Raw genomic sequence first — 27,232 nt, forward strand, 5'->3', positions numbered from 1 at the left:
CTCTCTCGCTCGCTCTCGCTCGCTCTCTTCCTCCTCTGTGTTTGTGCAGAGCAAACTTCAAGGTGATTACATGACCCATGATTCTTCCACTTTCCCCGAGAAAGATTGAAGATGGGAGCCGCCATGCTCTGCCACTCCCCTAAGACGTATATTCCTCCACCGCCAAAACCCGTCGTGATTATAAGGCTCTTAGTGCCTCCCCGGAGATGTGAACACTAAGCTGGGGATTCCTTAAAAAGTAGCTTATTTCCTAAAAAAAAAAAAAAAAATCATTGTTTAAAGCGTTAATCAGCGGCGCTGTGAAAAGGCCGACGCGCGGCGCTGCGAAAACCGACGCACTGCGAATAGAGGCGATTTGGCGAGATCAGCAAGGGCTCCAATTTGTGCCCACGTGTGGCACCGTAGTCTAAATTTAATGCAATTATTTCTGATATAATTACTTCTGAGAGAATTTGTTTCCAGAGGTGAGCGTGCATGACCATGGCTTGTGGTCAAATTGATTCGGTACTCCAGATGCCACCAGACACAAGACCAGAATTTTGCACAGGGCACGTAGTAGTGTGTTGATTTGATTTTTTGTATTTTTTTTTTCTGATCGTATCTTACACACGATTCATATTTAAGGTTGTTTAATCAAAATTTTAATTAAAACTTCACCAGGCAGCAGTACACTAATTTAACGGATAAAAGAACTGAGTAATCTCTTAAATCGAAATCTAATTGATTCTGATGGAGGGTCATTCTTTGTTTTCAGGGACATCATTTCCTGAGCAGGCGACTTTGAAATGACGTTTTTTTATGATTATTTATCATTTACAATGCTGCGCCTGACTTTTGCCCTTGGGCGGGTTTATTAGGGATGAATGGGGATTTAGGTCCAGAATGTTCCCTTTCATATCCAAAGCTGACGTGCACCCATTTCCTGTAGCCCCATGGTTCAAGTTCACTAAATCAAGCATGGCCACTGGTGCTGACTCTGAAAGATTAGACTAATGTTTACAGCAGTCCTCGACGCCGGCTTTATGCCACGCTGCGTGCTGTGATCTGGGGCTTTCACACATCCCTGTTTCTTGCTCGGATACATGCAGGCGGAAAGACTCTTTATCGGCCAAGCAGAAGAGTGACATCTCAGATCGTTTCCGCCCCGTCAGATCTTCTGAACGGACACACTCGCATGTCGAGGCTGGCAAAGGTGCGTTTCTTGTTCCGTTGTCAGTGTATATGAGGAGAATAATTGGCGCTCCCATATTCTGCTATACAGAGATCACATACTCGCACAAGCCTGTGATTAAAGACAGCCCCTGCACCAAGTTCTGTGCGCTGCTACCCCGCCACGCGTTTCTTTGTGAATCAAAATCAGAGTTTCAAATCTTAGGCTCAGTTCTAGCTGAAATTGTGGAAGATTTGGGACTGTAAAAAATCCCATAAAAGATGAACAACACAATGTACTATTTCAAGGTCACATTACAACTTCATGAACGAGGCCATGTCAGCACTTTACTGCTAACTCTGCTGAGATCACCAGATATTGCAGAGGTGCGCACTAGGAGCATGGTTGATCCGTGGCTTGGTTTGGACCTTGTGGGCTCCAGACCACGGCTGTTAACAAACCAAATATGGAGACAGATTATAAGCTCTTTGATTCAAGGAGTCTGATGAGCCAACTATTGAACATGATGTTTATGAAATTTTGCCAATAAATGCACACCAAGAAAGCCTCCCTGGTTGTGTGACATGGCCCTATTTTCACATTGGAAAACTGTCCTCAGGATGTATCTTCAAGAACAGAAAATAACTATCCTTTTTGTGTAATTATTTCTGTCACCCAGAACACCAGAATCACAATCAGTTTATTGGTCGGGTATGTGACTGAACACATACAAAGAATTTGTTTCTGGTCAATGGAGTCAAGTACAACAGTTTAGAAACAATAGCAATATTCAATATAGCCAAATATCTTTGGCTATATTGCCAAAAGATAAATAAATAAATAGAAAATATTTAATGATGTATACATAGAATACATTTTAATACATCCCAGCCCATTTTCATACATCACATATCTATTTACTCATTGAAGTAGTCACGACGCCTTTGACCTTAGACTGACAAAGAATCTCCACAGTTCACGCGCATTACTAGACAAGTAGAAAATAGTGCATGCATGGTGTTCATTATGATATGAAATTAGTAACATAATGAAAACACCTTGCCCTTGTAAGCATGGCAGCAGGCTGGAGAGATGTCACATCAGAGCTGCCAAATTCTGCAAAATGTGTATTGGGATTCTGTCTCCTGGAACTGTGGACATTTGAATCCCTCAAACTGTCATGCAGACAAACAGCCACAACAAAAACAGAAATAATGCACCAAACAGAAGGAAGCATATCACTAATTAATATACTTCAAGCAGGAAACAAATCAGCAGAGAATGGCAGGGCAAGACACAGGCAGGATGGTGTGACAAGCACATCAGGAGAAGGATGTAGAGATAGAACACAATGTGCATCATGTCAACTGAAGTGCCGACAGGAAACTGGCTCAGTGTCACATGACGAGCCGTGAGAAATATCCTCAACGGATGGAGAATGGAGCCGTCTAATGCCCAAAGCGTGAGACTAAAGAGTCTAATCTCCAATGCTTGCAACAAAAGGTCGGACAGGTTAACGCACTCCAACAGCGCTTTATCCGCCTTGCCAAAGAGACTGGAACATCCAGTTGAACAAGAAGCAAAAAAAAAAGAAAGGAAGAAAGAAAGAAAGGAAATGAGTATTTAAACAGGATTCAGAGGAGACTGGGACAACTCTCCACTGTCTTCTTGTTAACTTGCCCTGCTTTCATTCAACATGGCATGCTAGCATTCACCCTCCAAATCAATGCATTGTCAGATAAAACACTGAATATTAAATGTGAAGCTACAGTATAGCCAATTAATGCCACCCAGTCAGGTATTTGAGGCCTGTGTTTGCTCTGGGTTCAAACCACAGCATGCCGAAAATTCCACAAACACTGCAAATCCCACCCCAGAGGGATCAATTAAAAACCATGATGCATAATCTGTCGCAGAAGGAAAAAAAAATACGGAAAGAAGAAAAAAAATTCTAATTTCCACTCCCCTCTCAATTGAGACCTAGTAAAGTGGCACCTCAATGGAATTCAAAGAAAGTGGAAACACAAGCAAACAACCCTCGAAATTCTAAACACACTCATGATGACCAACCACATTTGCATAGCAGATCCTTCCCAGATGATGTGACCTACAAACACATTTGGATGAATTTTCATCTTGTTACACTCTTCACTCTTACACAATAAACACATTTTAAGACCAACACTACCAACATATCAACACCACATCATGACAGTAAGAAATCAATTGTACAAGCTAATTAGTGTTTTCTTATTTAAATATACAATGTAACAACACCAAATTCAAACACGTCCAAAGTCTAAGTTTTGTATGGTTAAATGTTTTGATAGTCAGATACAGTCCCCATTCAGCATGTATTAATGTTCAGAGTAAAACTGTGGTGTAAATATAAACAATATTAAACTGCTTAGCATATGTACTGATGTGACCACAATATAGCAGTGTCCATTTCAAAACACACCTATGTACTACAGTTGAATTAGAATTATTAAACATGAATAGCTAAATATAGGTGGCAAAATAATGTAATGATACTCAGGATATGCACCTCCTTTCACACTATACAGCTCACAGTGATGAAGAGCAGGGGTTGATTACCAGTGAGAATGTCATCACATATTATTTTCACATAATGGCTTTTTTTTTATCTTGAGCCCAGTCCAGAATGTGAAACTTCAGACTAATTGACTGTCACAAAATTGCTGTAGTCTAACTTGAGTAGAGGTCCACTTGACAAGGGAAATTAGAAACAAATAAAAAATGCTTCAAACTAAAGTCCTTTGTGAGTCCTTTGTTTGTATTGTTATGGACTTTATTAAACCAAAAAAAACATATATTGCATCAAGGGTACTTGACATTTCACTATCAATATTAACAAGGACTGTACCATGAGATATTGGGACTGCTGTTCTGCAGTTAACATAATCAGCACACCAGGTATCATGGAATACTTTGACCTACTGTTGTAACCTTACCACAGTGTGTTCAATAATTTTTATTCATGGCTGTTGCAACAAAAAAACATAATTAAAAAATAGAAATAATTCCATCTATAATCTCTCTGTTCCTAAGCAACATCATTCATGTAATAATAAGGTGGATGTGGAGGTTTGTCAGACTGCCACAATGTGAAAAAATGTCAGTCACAGGGACTCTTTAATCAAAATGCCAAATGGGAATACCTATGGAATAATTAATATTACTGACGTAGCTTTGAAGCTTAGAAGATGTAGTAGATGCAACAAAACAGTTTGTTAGGCTGCATAGACTTGAAGGACACTGTTGCAAGTGAACATAAAATGATTTATTTACACAAACAGAAACCAGGTAGAAATCCATAAAGCTATTGTGTAGGCAACACATAGAATGTGTAGTAGAGATGGTGTAGGTAAAGTAACCACAAAGGAAACAGAATATAGTATAAATGGGAGGTCAGGAAATAAGAAACAGTGGAGCAATATAACAAGACTAAGCACAGGTGAACACAACAAACACAAATAACTAAATGCATTCAGTATAGTGTCTCATGTGTCCAATGGCGACACTAGGGTCTGGGACCCGCTAGAGCCAGGACCCGAACGTTCCTTTTTTTCTTTCTCATTGAGCTTTCTGAATCAATGTTTACTTCATATGAACAACACATTAATGGGTGAATGTGTCCATATTTCACCGTATACTCACTTTGACAACTAATTAAGGACTAATGAAACCAAGCAAATAATACTATAATAGCAGTATTGTGCATCAGCTGGGGAGCCACAGGCATGTTCACACACACAATTTGACTAAATAGCCAACACGGGCAGGCAGATATCAGTTCTCTCCCAGCTTTGCGTCACATTTCTGGGAGAGCCATACTATTATTCTAGGGTCAAGGTTAAACCAATGAGCATTAGCATGTCCATTTTGAGCACTGGCATCTGCGGTGGGAGCTGGAGGTATTTGCTGTTGCCAGCCACAGCTGTGTGGACCCATGAATCCAGACATCCCTTCGGACCACTGCAGCCAGGCCAGCTTCATGCTGCCTGAATTCCAAAATGGTTCCCCTGTCCTCTCATCACAATATCACAGGCCCATCGCACAATCTGTTCCTCGCCAACACCTGTGCCCTCCTTGCGCTTGGAGAAAACCAGTCGTGCAATGCCAAGGCTCCTCTAATGGTTGATGCCTGCTCTATCACCTCATCATATTTTATCTCTGCTTCACAGTACAATCAGCGGGTGCAGGCAGACCCGGAGTGTGGCATTGTCAGTGTGTGCCATTATAAAGAAAACTCATTTCAGGAACTATCTCTCACAAAGTTTGAAGGTTTTAATATTTACATTTACGACATTTATTAGACGGCATAATCCAGGAGGGCTTGCAATCAGTGGTTACCGAGAGAGTCCCCCTGGAGCAACTTAGGGTTAAGTTTCTTGCTCAGGGACACAGTGACAGTAAGTGGGGTTACTTTGTGGGGTAACCAAGTGGGGACTTAGTTGTCTTTTGGTTCATAGCCGCGTGTGTCACCCACTAGGCCACTACCACCCTAATTTGCTAAAATAATCTCATCACCCATAAAAAGTGATTTAGATTGAAGGTGTGCCTATAACGTTTAACCTCGTGTGGTTGCATTTAGTATAAAGGCAATAATCCATTTAACACTAAATAAATACAATAGCAAGGTACGGATATTTAAAAATAAATAAATAAGCACAACATTCCTTATCCGCCCGTCTCATAGAATAAAAAGTAAGCAGTGCCGGTGTAATTACAGCAACACGTTACAGACTCCAAAACTGCATGCAGTCAGCCCTCAAGTGGAGTCAAAGAGTCACAAATGGGCCGTTTAATCAATGCTGAGCTACTACAAAAAATGTTAAAGATGGCTAATAAATGACCATTAGATGGACAGCACAAAGAGAGCAAAAGATGCTTTCAGATGCATGTCAATGTGGCTTTTAGCATCTTCAGGGGGGTTAGGGTATTTCAGATGCACCAGGCAGATGGAAACGACTTAGTGATCCTTTATTATCTGTCTCCTCTTCTTCATAATGCACATTGCTTTCTACATCATCGATTGCGGCCAGTGTGCGTTGTCATTAAATCAATTTTTCAGAGAAGAGGAATGGTATGAATAGCCCTTGCCCCTGAAATCAGTGCCAGCTAGTGCAATTAAATAAATATAGTGAAAACATATGCAAAGAAATATGCAATGCAGCATGAAAGCATTTAACACTTCCTTAGGCTTGTTCTATTCAATTCATGCTAATTAGCCTTTTAGCACTTTAAGAATTCCGATATATGAACACCATGGCAGCAGTGCTGATTTTGTTCTTTTCACACGGAGCCCCGGCCTCGCTGGAGATCTGTAAGTTTTAATGAGTGACAGGAAGTGTGACACGAGCCATTTCCCCCGCTGTTAAACTGTGTCCTCTCGTGGATACTGCACAATGATCAAATATTTTTTTTATCAGATGATGCTCAGAATGTAATGCATGGCTTCTTCTGGTGTGTTGGGAAAAAAGAAAAGAAAGGAAGAAAGAAAGAAAAAATGGACGCAGGTCAAAGTCACTGCAACTTCTGTTCATCGCAGCAATTCCGGCCCAGTGCGGCAACATGAACGTGTCCTGTAAAAAAAATGCAGTGCTTTGCTTTCGGTATCACATCATTCAAATTCTGGGACACTGTCATCTGTCTGACAAGACTTGCCGAAAGCGTAATTTATCATGTTGGGTTGATTACACATCAATTACGTGCCGATGTGGTAAAAAATAAATTTTAATAAAAATAATTGTCAGCATCGTGGCTGACAGGACAAACGCCAAAATTGTTGTGGGGGGATGCGTTCCACCCTCCACATACGTTTTTATTGTTGTAGTTGTTTTCTTCTCTCCACCTTCACATGCATAGAAATCCCTGGCACTGTCATATATCTTCATAATTGAAAACCATGAAGTAAATAAAGAGTGTACACTACAGGGCCGTTAACAATTTGGGAGGTGGCCACAGGCCATTGGTTTGCCAGCAGTGGATCTCTTCTGCCCCCAAGTGGACAAGAGAGGATTTCAGCTTTGTATTAAACAATACTGCATTATGGCTCCAACCCTAAAATCAAAAAAGGGCCTAAAAGCCAGGATAAAAAAAAGAGATGTCCATGGTATTAAAAGGACAATGCATGAAATGAGGCGTTCAAACATCCTTTGTCTCAAACAGGAACTTGGGTGCCTACTTGGCGGCAGCCCGACCCACCCTCGTGCAGACTGAGTTTTAATTAGTACGTCCCTAGGGCCCTTTTATCAGCACAGTATTTCCCTCTTAATGAGGAGTTATTAAGCTGTTCACTAAAGGGCACCGACTCCGCTCGTCACCTATGGCAGTGGGTGATTATACGGGATTCCATGTCCACAAATCCCTCCCCACTTCCGCAGACGAACCTTTTGGATTTTCTACCATTTAACTCTCGTCTCTGTGAACCACGTTCCAAATGTCAGCCCACAAACTGCAAAAAAAGAGGCAGAAAAACAACAACTTGATGATTAGGCGGTGGTCTCTTTTCAGCAGAAAAGGGGGAGGCAGGCGCAGGCTGAGGTGTGTTTGGGAATGACAGCCCCATCACGGTAGAATGGCTGACTGTGAGTCCCCATCATGTATCCTGACAGCGCTGTCTGCACAGCTGGGCCTATGGAAGAAGCTGCAATTTAAAAAAAAACCCTCGGGAATAATTACCGAACTTGATCAGGAAGAACTGTCAATTTGACACAATTGTTGAGAGGCAAAAGCATCAAGGGGAGAAAAGAAAACAACGGAACAATACGAACAGCAGACCTTGGCGTCCTTGCGCCTGCCAGTCTGGTGTTGTGCTGATAGATGCTAATAGTTTTCACTCCATTGAACTCCGCTGACTGTGTCTCCAATATTCCCTCCATTAACACAGCCGGTGTCTCGAAGGAGCAGGATTCCAACACAAATCATCTGCCAGGCCTGTCAGCCTCCTCGGGGCTCGGCTCACCCGCCGGCCGCGCTCCTTCTGTGGCGTGAGAGCCCCGGTCTTACAAGGACCCGCTGCTCCGCCCGCTCTCGCGCTTTTTCCTCCCAGCATGCCAGGTCTTTCCGGTCCTCGCCTCACTTGACTGCCCGAGAACAACCTTTACAGAGAATAATAATAATAAATGGTACATCCTCGCACTGTCAAGCTCCTGCTGCTCAATTTGTGCTGAGGGCTCGTCCCGCGCCCGAGTCCCCTCCGAACAGGCCATGCAAAAAGCACTTGAATAAAAGAATAAAGTGCAACGTGCAGTTGTGGTGGGAGATTTGGAACACTGAGCTGATCGGATATGATAAAACCTGATTCCATTTCCAGAGTTTGGACTATTCCCACTCACCGCTTTGTCCTACTCAGGGACGCGAATGCCAGAGCCTATCCCAAGACCCTGGGCGCAACCCCACCCTCACACAGACACATCGCTGGCTTCTGAATCTGCTAAATGAGATCGTGATCTTTGAATCGCAATGTTCACGTATCAAACATAATTGCTGCACTATAAAAATAATTCTGGCTACTCCAACTAAAATTGTCTAGTGACCTGTTGCTCATAGCACTTGAAGTCCCGTGAAGTGCCAGACCCATGACTTTGGCCAGCCTCTTCCGCCACACTATGTTGTTTCAATTACATGTTCCAAGTTTCAAAATGGACAAAATGATTGAAAGTATATTTGAGTGCAGGTTTTTCCACTGTAGCCACATTTCCAAACTTTAAACACGTATTAAACCCTATCAACGTCGATGAACACAGAAACACTGTGTGTCAACAAATATGTAACAAAATATGCAAATAACTTTTTAATTTCATATAAAAAGCCACGCGTCCAACCTGACCTATAACCCCGAACGCGTCATACATACAACAATGACGCATAACATGTTCATGGTTGCGCTGCAGCGGCTCCACGAAATCCTCTCTAATGAGAAGATAAAGCTGGAGAGTAGAGACATGTCCTGGCCGTTTGACACACATCGGTAGGGACTTAGACGTGAAACAAGACGCGAGAACCGGGAGTTACAGCGCCACTTACAGGTGTGTCGGGGGGATGCTCTCCGTGTCACCATGTGGACAACAACATTTCAGACAATGCTCCGTGTGGATGCGGCTTTTTTTAGAAACCAAAAACTCTCTTTCCGTGTTTGCAACAGATGCAAAACCAATGCACCATCAATACAAAGGTCCTATCATTTAGACAAGACTGCTAGGAAATGCGTTTGGGGTGAGTTAGCGAGAGTCCGCATCTAAATAGAGAGGTCTTTATTATCCAGGGTTCTCCAGGGCTTCAATGACAGTGTGCAGGAATTGTCTCAATTTGTATGAGGTACGAAATGCCAGTCGTTGGCCTTTCTATTCACCCTGCATCAACACCTGATCCACGCCCCGTCCACAGGACGTCCACTGGACGTTTAGGCTTCCTGACTCAGCACCTGTCAGGTTGGTCAATACTCCGTCAGTCGGGAGTCACCGGCCAACACGCGAACAGGGCACTCTCAAGGGTCCCAAAAGCGCCGTTCCTTTTCACGCAGAATCTTGCTGCAAGCTGCGATGCAAACAGGAAATTGCATCTTAGCACCAAATTGCATCACGCCGCAAATGTGTTGATCACACTGGTTGAGTACATCAAGGAACAAAGCAGCAAGGCTTTCATTCATCCGGCGTCCGTATGACAAGAAAAGGGCTCTTAGTTTAAATAAATGCGTAATAGCTTCTGCTTTTCGGAAATGCGGACAAAGCCTAATATTCGGCAGGCGCAGAGAATACGACAGTGCAGAATAGCTGCCGTTCATCAGCCTGGGGACCGCCTCACCAGGGACGGGAAGAAAGACGAATTTCCTCCTTCCACAATACGTTCACTCGAGCCCATCTATACGTGCGCGAAATTAAAATATTCTGAGGGGAGTGATGGGCACACCCTCTCCAGCGGCTTCCACGGGCCCGCCGTGCACCTCTCGCTGTTGTTAATTAACTCTCCTGGCCGCCGAGCAGCGTCGCGGCATACCATGGCATTTCCTATTACACCTCAAGTTTCTTTATCACTCCGGAGCCTGGCAGCAGAGCGCAAACCAAAGGGCATATACATATTTGCATCGATCAAGTGACAGAATGATGTATGTGTCATTAAGACGGAGGAAGAGCGAGAAAATCCCATTAAACGTACCAATTCCGCTTGCCTTTTAGTGTTAGGGGGAGATAATGCAAGACACATGGGAAGAGTCCCCACCGGTCCATTAACCTTCGCCTCAACCTTCACTGAACATTGCGTGCCAATGCAGTTGCTAAGATACAAATGAAAATGTGGAGCACCGACATGCTTTGGAAGACATGGCCAGTCCCACAGCAGCAGAAGGCTAGTCAGGGTATCAGTACAAATGTGGCTACATGTGTTTATTCGCAGGTTCCATAGTAATTAGCAGCGCTAGGTCTTACGCAAAGGGGTACGCTGAGTTGCCAACTGCTAGTTTCCGTCTGCATAACATGACTTAAGTGCACTACAGTAAGAGTGGATTGACTTATTATTATAGGTTTATTACCAAAAGTTATATTTTAGATTTTTGAATAAAGCAACATTTCTAGAAAGTACAGTAAAAATCCTTGCATGGTTAGGGTGGTTGTAACTTCTCATGACGAACATTTTCATCTCCATGTTCTCCAAGCATAGGCCAATTTAACTAATTTACACAGAAAGTTATTTTATGGCTAATTTAAACATTATTTCTTATTGATAGTGATTATCTGTCAATACTTCTTTACACACAACAAAAGTGAGTATATTAACTGTACTACTTTGAAAATAAAAATTTAATTAACCACTTAAAAATAAAATTTAATTAACCCAATGGAGTCACTCTGGTGGTCCTATGCATATACATTTACATTTACATTTACAGCATTTATCAAACACCCTTATCCAGAGCGACTTACAATCAGTAGTTACAGGAGCAACTTAGGGTTAAGTGTCTTGCTCAGGGACACAATGGTATTTAGCGGGATTCGAACCTGGGTCTTCCGGTTCACAGGCGAGTGTTTTACCCACTAGGCTACTACCACCTATGTTTAAAGAACTCACAACTCATTATTCTCTTGACACTACTCAAACTTTTTTGAGTAGAAGACAGATAATCTTTCATTTCATCCTAATTTGAAGGTGGCTGAATTCAGCACATACCATTTCCAGAAGCAGGTGACCACTTAGATTTGGAATTTTGGTCTGACCCTTCATAACCTTCGATTATGACTGAGAAACAGAAGACGGAACAGACAGCCTAAGGTAATATTGGGGTACCTGCAATATATTATATCTCATATATTGTGAGGGTGCGGTGTGATATGGCTGAATGCATGCGACACATCCAACTTATTTGGCATGGTCCAACTTAACCACAATTGTGCAAAATAGAAGCAGTCTTCCTTTCTAACTATCCACTTTCCTTAGCCACTTTTTGCAGCTGCCAGATTTTATTCCCTAGACAGGGAATCAGTCAGCCTATCGTCGGGGGGGACAAACAGTCTGTGTTTTGGTCTACCACTCTAACGTCCCATCTTTACGACGACAAATTAGGGGCCCTTGTACAAGGCTTGCTAACTTCCTTCACATATCACTATTCCTTAATTACAAGTGGCAAGCAGTCCCAGCAGAAAACAGTCTGCTGAACAAGGCTTTCTTTTCCCATTGACTAAATGCACAACTAGGACACAACTAGGACAGCACTTAAAAATGAGTTCATCATGGGTCACAAGCATTTGCATCCAGACCCGTGAAACAAAACCTGACTTGAACCTACAGGGTGCATTTTAGTGGAATCAGGGAGGTGTGGAACCATGGGCTGATTTCTCATCATTGTTTACTGCGGTAAAGTATTGCAGTTTTATAAATGATATCTATCGATGCAATCGCTCCTGCAGATTACAGTGAATCATACTTTAAATCTTGCACGTAACAGTCTGACAACCAGGTATGATGTTTGATGATGAATGTGTTTCATTTTCCATCAGATAATTACATGATCCAATCAGAAGTCAGTTACCAGATGTTACCCAGGCTAACGTTGCCATTTCAATTTGAATCAAAATTGTGAAAAACACTGATGTTTCTAAACGACAAGTAATCTGTTGATCTTATTGCAAGATGGACCTTGCGCACAGAAATTAATTCAGAAAAAAATGCCAGAGGTCGGCCGAGTGGTTATTGTGGGCTATAACTTCTTGAAAGTTTGAAATTAAGGTCTTGAGAGTGCTTCATGAAAGAAAAAGAAACATGAAGACTAATGAGAATCCAAGCAAATAATGTATTCTGAGGACTCTAAGGTATTCAGAGAATAAATTATACACTGACCTTGTCAGTGGGTAATATTAAAGAGGAATGTTAACGGCTTTAAATGAACACAAAACTAATTCCACTCAACACACAGGGTAAAACAGCTTTATAAAAATAACATAAGAACTTCAAAGCCTGTTGCCTGTTTATAGCAGGTTGTGACCTGGCTATTGCCTTGCAGTAACAGCAATCCTCCGACAGATGGCGGTATAACCTAACCAAAAAAAGGAGTGTGGCGCATTGTTTTTATGTCAATGTGACTTTTTCCCTTCTTCCTCAGAAATATCTACACACTTGATGATGCTCTTTTTAGCATATAATTAAAAAAATACCTCCATTAATTCTAAAGAAGCGTAAGATTGACCTGAAAGTATCAGGTGAATTTCCCTGGTGCCCAGTTAAGCAGGTTTTCACTTCTCGTACACTGGTGTGCATGTATGCTTGCACTGGTTTTAATTAATTGAGTCCTTAATTGAAAGTAAAGGCCAAGGGATCATCTCCAAGCAGCCCGGCACACCCCTGACGGCCCTGGCTCGGAGCGATGAGGATGTGGGGCACAGACATGTGATCCAGCCGTCTCTCTGTGCCATGGAGCAACAGGCCCTACAGCTCAGCTGGACAGCATTGAAAATCTTTTTTTTTTTTTTTGCTACCAGCGGCTTCATCACAGTCACCCCCATTGAGCCGAGGGCAGGAGAAATATGAGCAGCAACACACTACAACATCGGTCAGCAGCCAGGTGAGGCGGTCAAGACTGGCTTAAAGCTTTTTGGCAAGCCATGTTTTTTTTTTTTCCCCTCCACTCTCAGCCTTTCAGAAACGGACCTACAGTGCCCAGACCTGACACTGGAGACAAGCAGAAAAGCATCTAAGAAAGGCGGAGCGCACCGCAACGTTCTGTCTCTGCTCCGGACTTTTTTTTTCCTCTTTTCCCCGCCGCGAGCATTACTGGCCGAGAACTTTCCAACTTTTTTTCTTCAAAAAAACATGCCCGACTATTCATTTGCAGGATTTTCATTTACTGTATATCACCACCATTTACTTTTACTTTCTTATGAATATTAATTGAGGCCCATATCAACTTTAAAACTCACATTCCCCACAGAGGTGTTCCATTTAATCCTGATCTCACATGAAAGGAGCATCCCGCTGTAAGGAAATGAACGACACACATTTCATACAGATTTCTGCGGAGAGAGCAGGGGCTTCACAAAGAAGAAGAAGAAAAAAAACCCAGAAATGGCCCCTGAATCGAGCAGAGGAACATGTTTAAAGTTTGATGACACAGACTGTGTAAGGCTTTTACGCTTTGGGCTCGGATTTGGCTGCAGTGGGCCTAGCAGACCACTCCGTTGCCCCTCACACCATCGGAGGACAAAAAATGGCTCCAGCCATCCGATGGGTACCACAGAGCTTCAAGGCACTGCACCAGGTGTAAATGGATAAAGCACATTGCTGCTAATGACTTATACGCTAATTTTACCCCATGTATCATTCATGATTATCATCATTCTGCTGAATGGAAAGCAGTTGCATTGTTTCTGGTTTAGATATATCAGAACGAGGGCCAGGCACACTAAAACAGTTCGGCCTGCTGATAATAGGATCCCACTTTCCGCGGAAATGAAGTCGTCTGAACGTGATGGACCCCATCCGTGTCTAGATCACTACCCCCGGAGAAGTGTTACTGCCAACAGTATTGGATAATGTTGTAATAAGCCGGCGTTGCCCCATTACAGCGTCCCATTCAGTTCCCATTACTGGGTCCCAACATTCCTTATTTACAACAACGCTGCTTTAATTTTCACACGGACGGTAAAGGCTTGCCATGCCAAAGAAAATGCGACAAAAAGGTTAACGAGCCGAAAGTGTTCATTTTCATTTATTGAGGATGGGGAGATCTGATGAGTCAAGCTAGCTCTGTGAACAGCCATTATTGCTCGTTGGCTTTTGGAGCAGAAACTGTTTTTAATTATTTATTTTTTTCGTCTGTTAATGAAAAATCTATAGCATTCTATTTTATCAAGCTTCTACCTCAAATATTTCAAATTCTCCTTCGGCCTCAGCGAATGCAAGGGCAGCAAATCATAATAAAACTTCCTGGGATGTGAGTCTGCGAGGACGAGCAATAAAAGGAACGAGAAACTTTTCACATCATCCATCATCTGTGGCCATTTCTGCCCAAAACCCCTCGACCAGAGTTGAAAAATGAGACCTTAATTTTGCAATAATTAATTTCAGCAAATTATAGAGTACTCTATGTCTGTAGGGGAAATCACAAGCCAAATGACTGCAATTCATTTAAATTATGGCCCGGCTTACGGTAAGTAGGAACGTTGTACCATATGGTACATCTTTTACACATATCGCAGCGCAGTCTGTACCCTCCAGAGTTACAGAGTTCACTTCATATTTGTCCTTTTTTCCAAAAGAAAAAAAAAAAAACCTGCTCACAAATCACCGTAAACGAGGAATTTTGAGGGCTGCAGAACGCAGCTCATTTGCACTTGAGGTGACGCTTTAGTCACAGCTTACGCTGTAGATCACTACTTGACACCATGTAAGCGTAATAAGCCCGAGACAGACACAAGTGTAAAATGCCTTGGAAAGTATCATTTGCAAATTGATGCAGAGCGAAGTGCACGGCCGCATGGTTGGGTATTTTATTGCACATGAGGCAGGGTACCTGTCAGTCTGATTTATCCGGCAGGTGGGTTTAAGGGGCTGGGTTTTTCAGTGAGGTCAAAAGCTGGGTAATACTAGGTACTTATATCATAAATAAAGTGTTAAATTACAAACTTTACAGTGTTAATTAGTTTCTACTTACATAATGAGACAGTGATCACATTTTCAAAGTAGCTGTATTTGACATGCTGGGAATTGACAATATATTCAAATTGCATGAAAAAATACCTAATTGTACTCTTCTGGTTTCTATGTAAAAGAAACCTGACAGACATTGCATACACACAGTGTTGATTTTTAGAGATCTGTTAGATTTTTAGAGATCTGCCTTAATGAAAAAGTATGATGGTGCATCTTTTGTACAGAGATTATTTTCAAATGTTGTTTTTTCATTTGACTGCTTGGTTGTAAAAATAAATGCTGTCTCATCTCTGTATACTGTATGGAAACTAATATGGACGCCATTTTGAAGAATCTAGTACAAAAAACTTCATGACTGCTTTGTTCACAATTGTCATCATCTTATTGAAATGCTTATTAACATGTGAATGATATGAAAGTGTTCAGCATAAACCTTGTTGTTGTAAAACCACCATCCCTGTTGTCTAACTTATGGTGGTGGAGAGAACCTATGACAGTGGTGGCCTAGAGGGTAAAGAAGTGGACCCGTAATCAGAAAGTTGCTCCCCGGGCACCTGTCATGGCTGCCCACTGCTCACCAAGGGGTGATGGGTTACAAGCAGTGTGTGTGTGTGTATTAAATAATGAATACCATTACTCTGTGTAGTAACCAGCAAGGGTTATAATGCATAACACATAAGCCACTGCAGTCCTTCAAGCAGTTAAATCCATATTATTTATGTGAAGTTTTTATTTTCTGGAGCCTGCACTTGGCTAAACTTTTTTATGATGATAATGATGATGATTATTATTATTATTATTAATAATATTATTAAATCTGCATGCACGTGATGGTGTCATTGCTTTCTCTGCCTTTGGGTTTAACCTGTAACCCTTGTATTGTAATATGTATTATATTAGAAGATTCTTGCCAATACAGAGCCCCAATGACAGCATGCTGACGTTGATTTATTGAGCAAAGCCCTTTCAAAATCCTTGAAGGCATTTTTACAGGTAGTTGCAGCAGTTCAGCATGCAATCATTGAGTTGGAGCTGTTCATGGGTCTTGCAGCTTAAGGGGATTTATGTATGAAAAAATATATAAATCAGAAATAGCTGGAAATGACCTTTTAAATCAACAGATAAATGGTTTCCCTGAACTGGCCAGGGTGTAGTAGCCTGATATTATGACTGACAGCATTAGGAATTATTAATAAGTAGGGGCTGGGGTGGTTGTGGCAGCGGGATTTGAGGGATATTTCTATAAACTAGGTTATCAAGTGGGCTACAAAAACAGATGACGTGTATTGGTGCGGTGGTGCTGCTGCAACGTTTGTTCTCCCAGTGTTTCCTCCAGGTTCTTCAAAGAGAACCAGGCCAGGCTTTCTCTGTTCCAAACACATGGGGGTAAGGTGAGATGGTGATGTTATATTTGCCCTGGGCTGGGGCATCACTTGATGATTGACTGGTTCCCTCAACAACTGCAGCTGTTCTTGCCTTGTGCTCAAAGATTGCTGGGATAGGCTCCAGCTCTCTGCATCCCTGAACTGGATAAGCAGGTTTAGAAAACTAATGGATTAGTGCTAGGCCGGCTGTACCCATGAACTGGTTCATGCAGCATGTTTGGAAAGTCAATTCAAGCACTTAAGTTGCATGCAACTGAAAACAAACCAAAAAGTGAAGCATCTTGAAATACAACAGCTGACACACAGACACACAACCAAACACAAACCAAACAGTGAGGCCCCTGGATCAGTATGGATGACCATTTTGCTTGTGCTACTTTAATCTGGTTGGCAAGACACTTAACCCTGAGTGTCTCCACGGGGACTGTTCCTGTATATACTGATTGTAAGTCACTCTGGATGTGGCCATCTGGTAACTACTGTTATTCTACTGGGTTCAAATAAGTTGGAATGCAAGAATAATGGCAAAAACATGAAGATGCACAAGACAATGGACTGAGGAATCAAGGTGTAGGTGAAAGTCATGCACACAACAGGACAAGACAGGTAGACTAACGCTACTAATGCAGAAGAAGAAGCCCTCCACAGTGCTTTATGGGTGGTGCCTTCTGGTGGTCAAGAGCTGACGTATAGTAAACAATGACATTTCAATCACATTCAATCAAAAAGCGACTGGCCTAGTAAACAATACAGTACTTTAAAGCCCTTACAGTTCCAGGCTGCAGCCCGTCTGCTGCCATGACAACTTTTGACACAGTTTACCTAAAGAAATTATGGTTAAGAATGTACCTCTTGACATTGACCTTTTTTTCAGATGATGGTGCTGCTGTACATTGCCATTGCTCCCCTGTATCAGAGGGTCACGGCTTCTTTCTCAGCATTTTCTGAGAGGCCATGTGATTGCAGTTTACCTACTTCTAATGGCTTTCATTTTCATTACAAACATCCATGGGTAAGGAAATTTAATTTGTTCTACCATTCTGCCTTCCCAGCTAATGATCTTCCTCTTCTCCGTTTTTCAATTAGTGCCTTAAATTGCAAGTCAAGATGTTTTTTCCTTACTTTCTCTTCTTTATATAAAATAGTCACTTTACTTTCATGGTTATTGTTAATTCAGCAAAGATGTACTCTTGAATAACAAACCCAGCCGATTTTTCCCACATCTCTCCACAAAGGCCACAGGAACAATGTGGGCTTTACAGCTGAAGCCAGAGAGCAACATGGCTTTTTCAGGACCATGACATCTTTGCCGCATGCAATAATGTTAGAGCTGACATGTTGGTTAGCAGAGAGAAGTTGCTATAGAGAGAAAAAAGAAGACCATTTTTGTCTTGATGCTTTAGGTGGAAACCTCAGCTTCCTTTTTTCCAGCCTGACAACATCCTTCACAATCTGATAAAAAAAAAAGGCCAGTGAAACATTTCATGAAATCTGCTCTGATCGTCTGGAAGTCCCTTATGTGATCAAAGGTGATGTACACAATAAAAACAGGGATATAATAGGCAAGATGACCTCAAACAGCTTAGGAACACTGTGCAGCCATGATAAAATCGCTGTCTCGAAAGAGAACTGATAAGACCCGTGTCCCTTTCTTGATCTTCGTTTGAAAGGAAGAAGCCAGCCCCTGTTTGCATGAAGATAAATGCTGAAGGCACATTAAAAGTGGCCAGTCTTCTGACTGAGGGACCAGCATTGCTGTTACCGTCAACTGGAGTGGAGACTCAAGAACAGCTCAGGTTGGATGGATTGCTCGGCAGCCAGTTGGTAGTTTAAAGGCCCATTCGAATGCAATCTATGAGATTTCACCAGAGATTTATGTCTCCCCATTGCTTTCGCTTCTACCTCCTCAACGAATGGTAAACAGTGCTGAGTTATGGTGTGGGGTTCTTTAAGTGAGCCACCATATACTTTCATATACATTACCTAGTAAACTGTAACATTTTTGTACCTATGTATAAATGCATGGAGACACCATACAGTACTTTGTATTGAAAGCACTGCCAGGTGAAGTGAATAACAGAGATTTTCACATTACAATGGCTTCTGTCAGGGGCAAAGTATATTGGAAGTGGGAAAAATGGAGTCTGAGTGTAATTGTGATGCTAGATGATTGGATCAGAGCACCTTGGCAGGTCGTGCAGAGTGTCCCCAGTGTCCAATAGTCAGATCCTACAGAAAGTGGTCCATAGAAGCATCAGCCCGTCAGTTACTTGACAGCTCAGACTGGTTTCTTTAAAGGGCCTAAGAGAATTGATATGGTATTTGGTTTTCTTTTACGATTTTCAGTGCAACCTGTTTGCATTTGGTTTACAGCACATGAAAACAGAAAATATGATTGACAATGTATAAGATTTAGATGTCATTTGACTTTTTTAAATCACCTCAAGACTCAGATCTAGAATTAACTCTAAATGTGCATAAAATATGAAAGTAAAAGCAAATGAAAGTGATGCACTGCAACTCCAGCATGGAGATGTACCATGTCCACCACCGAACATGACGAATTGACTCACTCATCTTTTGAGGCTAAATTGTGATTTAACTTTTCTCCCTAAAAGCAGAAATGTAAAACACAGCATAGCTGATAATGGCACTGCACCATACCTGCAGTGCATAAGGAAGTGCTTGAAATACAGCACTCGTGGGCGCAGAGGGGCACCTAAAAACACACACACACACACACACACACACTGTGCACCTATGAGTGCTGTCACGCATGAAACCGAAGTTGCATTCCTGGAAAAGGAGGGAAAAAATAACATATAGACCACTCATTACTGTCAAGCAGAAGTGTTGCTCATAATGCAGTGTGTCAACAACATGAATCGTGTGGGCCTTGTGTATATTTTTGGAGCTTAGGGTAGAGGCTTTCCCGACTTATCCTCTCAACACACCAGGTGACCCCCAGAGTACATATACAGTCTCTATACCTACGGCTGCTACTGCAGCTCGAGACGCATGATAATCAGGACTTTTCACAGTTTCAGCATGAACGACATTGTGGGCACTGTTTTCGAAGCCAAGATTGAGGCTTCAGTATTTGCATACATAAGTATATGCAATGAAAAAAAAAACATCATCTTCAATGGTGTTTGTGCATGTGGCTTACTAACAGGTGCAGTTGCAAGTGATGGAAAATGAGGAAGTAGCATGCATGAGAGCTGTAAATCATCTGGCTCCTCACATTTTAAACACCATGAAGGATTGTGGTTTGGGTGACAGAAATATTTACAAAAACGACAAAAAGGTTTTTTTTTTCTTGTTTTATCATGTGGACCCCTCAGCACAGTTTGAAAATAGTGAAATAGTGTACTGCATTTTTGGGGAGAGAATTAAAACAATATTAATCAGGGCAGGTTGTGTGAACAGAATTCAACAAATATTATGCAGTCCGGACGAACAGTGACTGCCAATGGAGAGCAATTACACCAACAGGGTAATGGACCAATGTCACCAGTGCCATCGTGGAGGGCATACACCTGCTGAGCACAGGCAGTCTGTCACCACGTATTGTCCGAGATGCTGCCGAACGCAGCCCCGGATGACCTCGGTTTTGTATGCCTTGTACTTTTTTAAGTGCATTTAACACCCCTGCCTGCTTTCAGTTCGCATCAATGACTCAGGGTGGACGTTAAATATATTCTGAGTCAGCCGTGCTGAAGAAGCGGCGGTCAATATTAAAAGCCAGACACAAATGCTTCGTTTCGGAGGGCCGCGGCGCCAACGTTCGGTGGGTTCCACGCTGCTGGGTTTTTTTTTTGGACGGGAGTGAGGAAAGACATTATCTGAGCACTGCTGGCAATAAAACGTGATAAATATCCTTGGAGATGAGATCATCAAATGCCTTCCAACACTGCATGTATAATTAGAGGGGTGCCATTAATCATGTGTTGCAGGGCTGTTTGGAGTAATGAGATTCCAAAAATGAAATATATTAAGCTGGGATGGCCCCGAACACTCGCGAAAGAAATATTTGACATTGTTCTGAATTCAGTGGCCATACCTGGTCCAGCATGGGGACGGGCTCGTTTGGGGGCTGAGCGAGAGACACGGCGCGTGGCGCCGCTCCTCCATCAGTATGCAGCATTAATTAAGCTGCAGCTGGTGAAGTGGCTTAACTTGATAAACAATGCCCACGGCCCTCGGCCTGCACCAGAGTTCATTACAGGCTAATCACCGTGTCACTGCACCTTCCACAATGTAATGGAGATAAAAAAAAAAGGCGCATGTGTGGGTGTGTTTGGGTAGCGCTGACGAATTGGCTTCCTACAGAGTCTATTCTGCCCAAGTTAAGTTCCGCACCGAGACACAATGGCCTACAGAGAACGTGCCGCGTCAGATAAAGATGAAGCATGCGCCTGGAGCGGCTCTGTTCCTTCTGGCGTGTGAATGTGACTAGAATACACGCATGCCAATAATGTTGCACGGGGGCTCCTGGAACAAAAAGGCTGATTTAAGGTTTGGAGGAGAAGGTGGGTTGGACACGACGGACATCCAGAGAATGTTGTGGTAAACACACAAGGCGGGGGGGCATTACTTAACCGCAGAAACACGTGCACAAAGGGATTATGTACGTGTGAGACAAAGGCACTCACATTCTGGGGCTCTTGTGCAACCCCGAGGCGAGTTAGCTTCACGGTCTCCCGTTCTGTAGCAGAGCACAAAGGGAAAAGCATTCCAGAAGCGCCCAGACGGCGGGGACTGACCGCACAGCGCCACCGGCCTTATATTTGCACGCGCGGTGGAATGAATGCATTTTCTTCAAGAGGGGGAGTGGGGGACTACCTCAATTACCCCAGAGCACGACAGCCGTCCTTGCATTTCCAAATAAAGTCCTCACCGTGCACACACAATTTACCAATTGCGACCTGGCATTGGCAGATAAACGCATCAAAAAGATGTAGAGAAGGGGGGGGGGACATTTCCATAAATACACAGATCACATTGTCACAATAAAGCAGCATAATTGCTACATAACTTGCTTTATGATTTAACAGTAAATGAGAATGCTGTTATTATCTTGTTACAGTCCCCTTAGAATAGCATTTTCTACTTCAACACAATCACTTGATTAAAAATCAGCTCCACACATGTCCCATGTAATCTCAGTGATAAACAAAAAAAAAAAAGTAAAAAATGATCTGGCCACGAAGCCCCATTAAACTAATCAGGGGTATAAGGGGACCTACGTTGTGGGAAACCTGTTTCATTAGTGCTATGCTATGACATCTTATTTATGACTTGCTATTATCTGCTGGGAATGTGCAGAGTTAGCGCGAGACATTAGGTGCATGAATTATTCCATGGGCGTCTCTTTTCACAATAGCGTAATTATGTCTGGAGGAGAACGATGCATTTAAGAAAATAACGGATGCATTTATATATGCATGTCGGTACTTCAGCAGAAGCCAGCGGAATGCATGCCTCTATTTGGGGGGTTGCATCCTTCCGAGGTGAAACAAGGCCTTCAAAGATCAGCGACCCCCTTTGAGTGCATCCCAGAAACCCGTACGCTTGATCGTAATAAAAAAAGCATGAGGAAGTTACAAACAAGAGCCCATCCAGCTTGCTTGTAGGGAATTAAACTAATAATTTATAGTTGTCTTGTTAAGATTTGAAGGAGTCTGGGGTTTTAGGCAGCACTAAGCCTTCGGGCAAACAATTCTATGCTCTGACTAGACACTCAGAAAAGGAGCTCTTCCTCGAATCTAAGTGTTGCCCTGCTACTTTTCCATTATTTGGATCTACGTCAGCTAAACTGTTCTATACCTGCACCGCGTCACACCTTAAGGATCATTTATGTTACCTGCATAAAAAAAACAAGCATAACCATGCATGTATATACACATATCGTCGTTGAAGTTAAGCTACACATCCAGTGAATGGCATTTGATGTCAGATTGTTCATCTGACAGAAGCCACCATTTCTCCTTCACTACTATTCAAGTGACATTTAATTCCTGCCCAACTGTTCTGTATAAAATTTCATCCCTGGTGCTCGGGTGAAGGGATGATTATATGGCTCTTCTGAAAAGCTCCACCATATCTGCTTTGTGACTCCTTTGAATGATTTTCAGCTTTCGGAGCTTTCTGAAAGGATGAATTAATCAATGGTCATCTGAATACGTCTTTAACGCTGAGCATAAATGAGCCTTCATTCTTGTTTTCTGAATTTGAAACATATTCAGCACTGGCCATCAGAATCCTATGTAAAAATGTAATTTGTCTCTTAAGGTGACCACACCCAAGGTCACACAATGCCAATGTGAAGTAATCCATATGCCAAAGGTCTCTCATTTAACAAAGTTCATATTCTGCAATCATACAAGGATATGGTCCGTGGGGGCCAAAAATCCAATGGAAGTGTCAGATACGCCCCCCCAAGGAGCCGACCCCAGAAGTGAAAAACACCCACAGTAACCAGCAAGACAAGAGTCTGAGCACATGACAAAAAAGTAAGCACCTGCACTCTATCAGAGAAAAAAAGTTTTGACATCAAACTTGCCCTAAACATGTCCTGGAAGCTATGACACATATTTGCCAGGCTCCCGGATGCTCTCACCCTGAAACGACAGCTTTCTTCGGCAATGTTGGTCTTTTTAGCTGCAGCAAGTCTATTTCACTCACTGAATGACAGGTTTTATTTTTTATTTTTTGCACCCCCGTCTCGCTCTTGTTTTTCCAAGGTGCAGGGGTTCAGCCGGAGAGAGGCTCTGATACCAACTCTGATGGAGGGAGAGGCTTCGGGTTCACGGAGCAGAGCGAGCCGAGCGGACGGATATCGACTGTCTATACCGAGATTGAGCTGTGTTGCTCAGCAGGCTCATTTCAGCCACTGATAAGCATACAAGTGAACGGGGCCTCGGCTAACGACTTTTTCCCTTTAAAACGACCTTGGCTGGTGAAGGCAATTACAATCCGCCACTGGCATTCCATTTTTATTTATTTATTTATTTATTTATTTTTTATGTCACTGTTGTTTTGCAGGGGGCAAAGAGACACTCTGTGCTGGAGGTGCAAGACAAGCCGTAAAAAATCCTTTCCCCCAAGGGTCCATCAATCAAACATTACAGGTCTGAAGCACAACGGGGCCGGAAAAAAAGGGGCACTTTAGATTTCCAGCATCTGGATATTTACAGGCACCTTTTAGGACACAGGGATTTGCTGTGAATCTTGTTAGTTTTACTTAAATGAAGGGCCATGTGTGTCAGTTTGTGCACCAAATCTGGTGAAAGGCATCACTGTCAAGAGGCAAACACCATTCAGAAGCTCCTGGTTAGTTCTAAAACTATTTTGATGCATGCTTTCTTGTGCCTAATGCAATATTTCTGCAAATTAGCAACTGACTATTTATGGATTGGCACCAAGTGAGTGATGTGCACATTGCAGCAGTTAATGGAGAAACAGAGAGCGACACAATAGTCAATTGTGTTCTGTTGGAAAATGATGACACTCATAATGCACTTCTCCTTCATTATCCATGGTTAGATGTGTGGCTTTTAATCACGTAACGGGGCCACTTTTGGATGCAATCATCAATTCCTTTATTCATAATTTTCGATTAAGCCAATCCAACGATTTACTGTGCACGTTTTAGGGAAGTGATAGGTAATTTGCTCCCAATTGCACTGTAATTGAAAAATGGCCGCTATCTGCAGGTCTCACTTTAACAATGGCCCACCTGCATTAAAGGAATTTATGGCAAAGTTGTCCAAGTGATGGATCCCTCATTTAAGCCCACCGAACTGGGAGAGTTTAATGTCAGGATTGTAACTGCACAGACTATTGCTGTCCATAAATCCCAGAAACGCAAGCATTAAGAAGCCTTTAATAATTAAAGAAGCAATTACTACTCACGCTACCTTAAACTTGGAAACTGTTTCCAGGTAATTAGAACAGACCCTGCTATCTGTTCAAGTCTTCTGCAATGCCCTGATGTTCTCTAGAACCCTCCTCTAAAGTGACAGAGATATATATAATATCAAGATTATTACAACATTCAGAGGACAATAAAGAAAGAAATGGTATTGCAGCATCCTGCTGTGGTGTTAGTGTTACTGAAAAATCCTGTTACTATACCAGCAGACCAGCTGATGGATCAAGAACCCCAAGCTTGTCCTCCTTGAGAAACAATGTGATATTTGCAATTTCTTCACTTACCTAGAAGCAAGAACAAAGAAACACAGGCAGTTGGTGAGAAGAATTAAAATACATGCGGCATACAAATTACACACACTTGAAATATTTCACTCATCATTTGGAATAATCACAAGGACATTTTAAGAAGCACTTGGCATGCTGCTGTAATGTAACAAAAGAAAATAACATATTAAAAAAGAAGATTCATTAAGCATGATAATGTGTTTTTATATGCACTTCCATTAGATCCCCCCCCCCCCCCCCCCTCCCGAATTCCGTCTACATCGTATGTACCATATCTCCCCATCCAAATTTCTATCTGAAGCTCTGTAGGAGGATAGCACTCGATACTCCGGACTCTGACCGACTTCCCACCTCCTCGCCCTCCTGCCTGTAGCGCCTCGTGCACCCGGCACCACATTACCACATTCATCTCCATTCTCTCCAGGACACGAGTGAGCCCATCAGACATCCCCCCAGAGTTCAGCAACCCCTCCTGCCCTCCCCTCCTACTAATAAATCCGTTAATCTGAATCTAGTAGAAGGTGAAATCAATCCTACAAACGTATCAAATTCACTGCAGGACATGGAGCCGTTTCACTCTAGCAGGCAACACCTCTACTGCTTCCCCCTCCCTCATTGGCAACAAAGACCTTCCTGTTATTTTAACTAAGTTGCAGCGAGGCAACAATCAATCAATAATTATAACAACTTCCAGGATTCTGCCTGTAAAGGGTACAGCTCTATTTGGCGCATGGCCTACTGAATCACATTTTATAAATACACTCCTGCTAAACAATGAAGTTCAATAATCACACGAGAGCTTTGAAGACCAGTCACCTCCCCCCGGGACGCCCGTGTCTCAGACTCTGTCCCATTTTGTCCTACATTAGTCTCCTCCTCAGCCAGGAGCTGTCACTTGCGACGTGAACATGAAGGAAGGCGCGCGCCTCTCTTGTCTCTTGGGAAAACGTAAACGCAGAGTCGGAGCTAATGGCATATATTAATAGCCACTCCAATATAACATTGAAAAAAAAGTTTCACCCGGTGCCTGACTTCTCGACGAGGAGGACGGCCATAACCATTTAAAGCTAATTACCATAATCAGCCTTTGCTGTTGTAATTAGTATTATGTAATGATTTTAATTTGTCCCCCCTCAATGGCCACAACAGGTAGGTTTTAATTAAGATCTTACCTAATCACCTACGGTATTTCGGTTTTTGTCGGGGGCTGATTATTATGAAATTTCTGTTCACCGCACTGTGCACAGCAGTCTGACTAAAATCGATTTTAAGCTCAAGTCTTCCATAATTAAAATTCTATTTTTCTGCTGGAGAGCATGCAATGTTTTGCTTATTCATTAAATCGGTAGTGCAGCTCCACATTAAAGGCCTCTTGTCGATATATTTGCAACAAATATCTTTCAACTCCTTGAAGTAAATATGGGAACCCCAAAAAACAGTATGAAGAAATGATCAGAGTTGGTGAACTGCGAAAGGTTTAACACAGCATGGCCTATACCTGCAAAAACCTATTCGAGATAAAGCAGAGGCATTTTAACAGAGCTTCAGATAGAACATGATGCGCTCAGATCGTCATGAAGCTGACGAAAGGAGAAAAGAGGGTCATAAAGAACAATGGGGGGAAAAGCAGAGTTGGCAGAGTGCTCAAAATCCAGCGTTGTACAAACAAGCAAAAAAAAAAAAAAAAAAGATTTGAGTGACTGTGGCACTTACATAAAGTGCCAGACGAATGAATAAATAAATAAATAAATCTTCTTCATTGCGCCAAGCGGGCACAGGGGGACTGGAGATAGACTTTCTACAGCCGAGATGTTCTACACACAACTACCAGCGGCACTCAAGGCTCGACAGAGGCAAAATACAATGCATATTGGCCTTATTACATGCACCTTTGTTGGAAAGTGTTCGAAAATTAATTTCATGCCTGATTTAAAACCTCCAAATGCTTGAGTGCACCTATGCCTGATATTACAAACACCCACAGCTTAATCTTACTCCAGCCTCCGACGCGAAATAGCCTCTTTTTTTTTTCGCAAAGACTTACAGTCATGGGCTTTACTGTGATGGGCTTGCTCTGCAGTGATTTGTCATGTTAGGGCATAGGTGTCTTAGTGGTCCCCCTTATATTGGAATGCCTCAGAATAGACACACCGCCGTTTTATATTCCACGGGGAGGAATATTAAACAACTGCATTGCAGTTGTTCCAGCAACGGTTCCGATGCCCTGTTTAAATTGTGTAGATACAACAGGGTTGACTGTGTTCCTCCCCCCACCATTCGTTGTAGGGCTGAACACTGATGATTTTTA

The 27,232-nt window shown here is 42.5% G+C and overlaps 1 protein-coding gene across 6 annotated transcripts in view; it reads right to left on the bottom strand.

The window, feature by feature from the left end:
* LOC114792459 (neurotrimin-like) overlaps positions 1 to 27,232 on the bottom strand; it is a 135,585-nt gene that overhangs the window by 93,705 nt on the left and 14,648 nt on the right. Inside the window, exon 1 of one of the 6 annotated variants that reach the window (XM_028983599.1) lies at positions 25,195 to 25,222. The exons of the other annotated variants lie outside the window; for them this stretch is intronic. Within the exon in view, the coding sequence (XP_028839432.1) occupies positions 25,195 to 25,207 (13 nt within the window). The 5' untranslated portion in view covers positions 25,208 to 25,222. Of the gene's footprint in view, positions 1 to 25,194; positions 25,223 to 27,232 lie in introns of those variants that run through there. 6 annotated transcript variants of the gene reach the window in all.

Source organism: Denticeps clupeoides, chromosome 6 (assembly GCF_900700375.1).
Source record: "Denticeps clupeoides chromosome 6, fDenClu1.1, whole genome shotgun sequence".
Taxonomy (NCBI): Eukaryota; Metazoa; Chordata; class Actinopteri; order Clupeiformes; family Denticipitidae; genus Denticeps; species Denticeps clupeoides.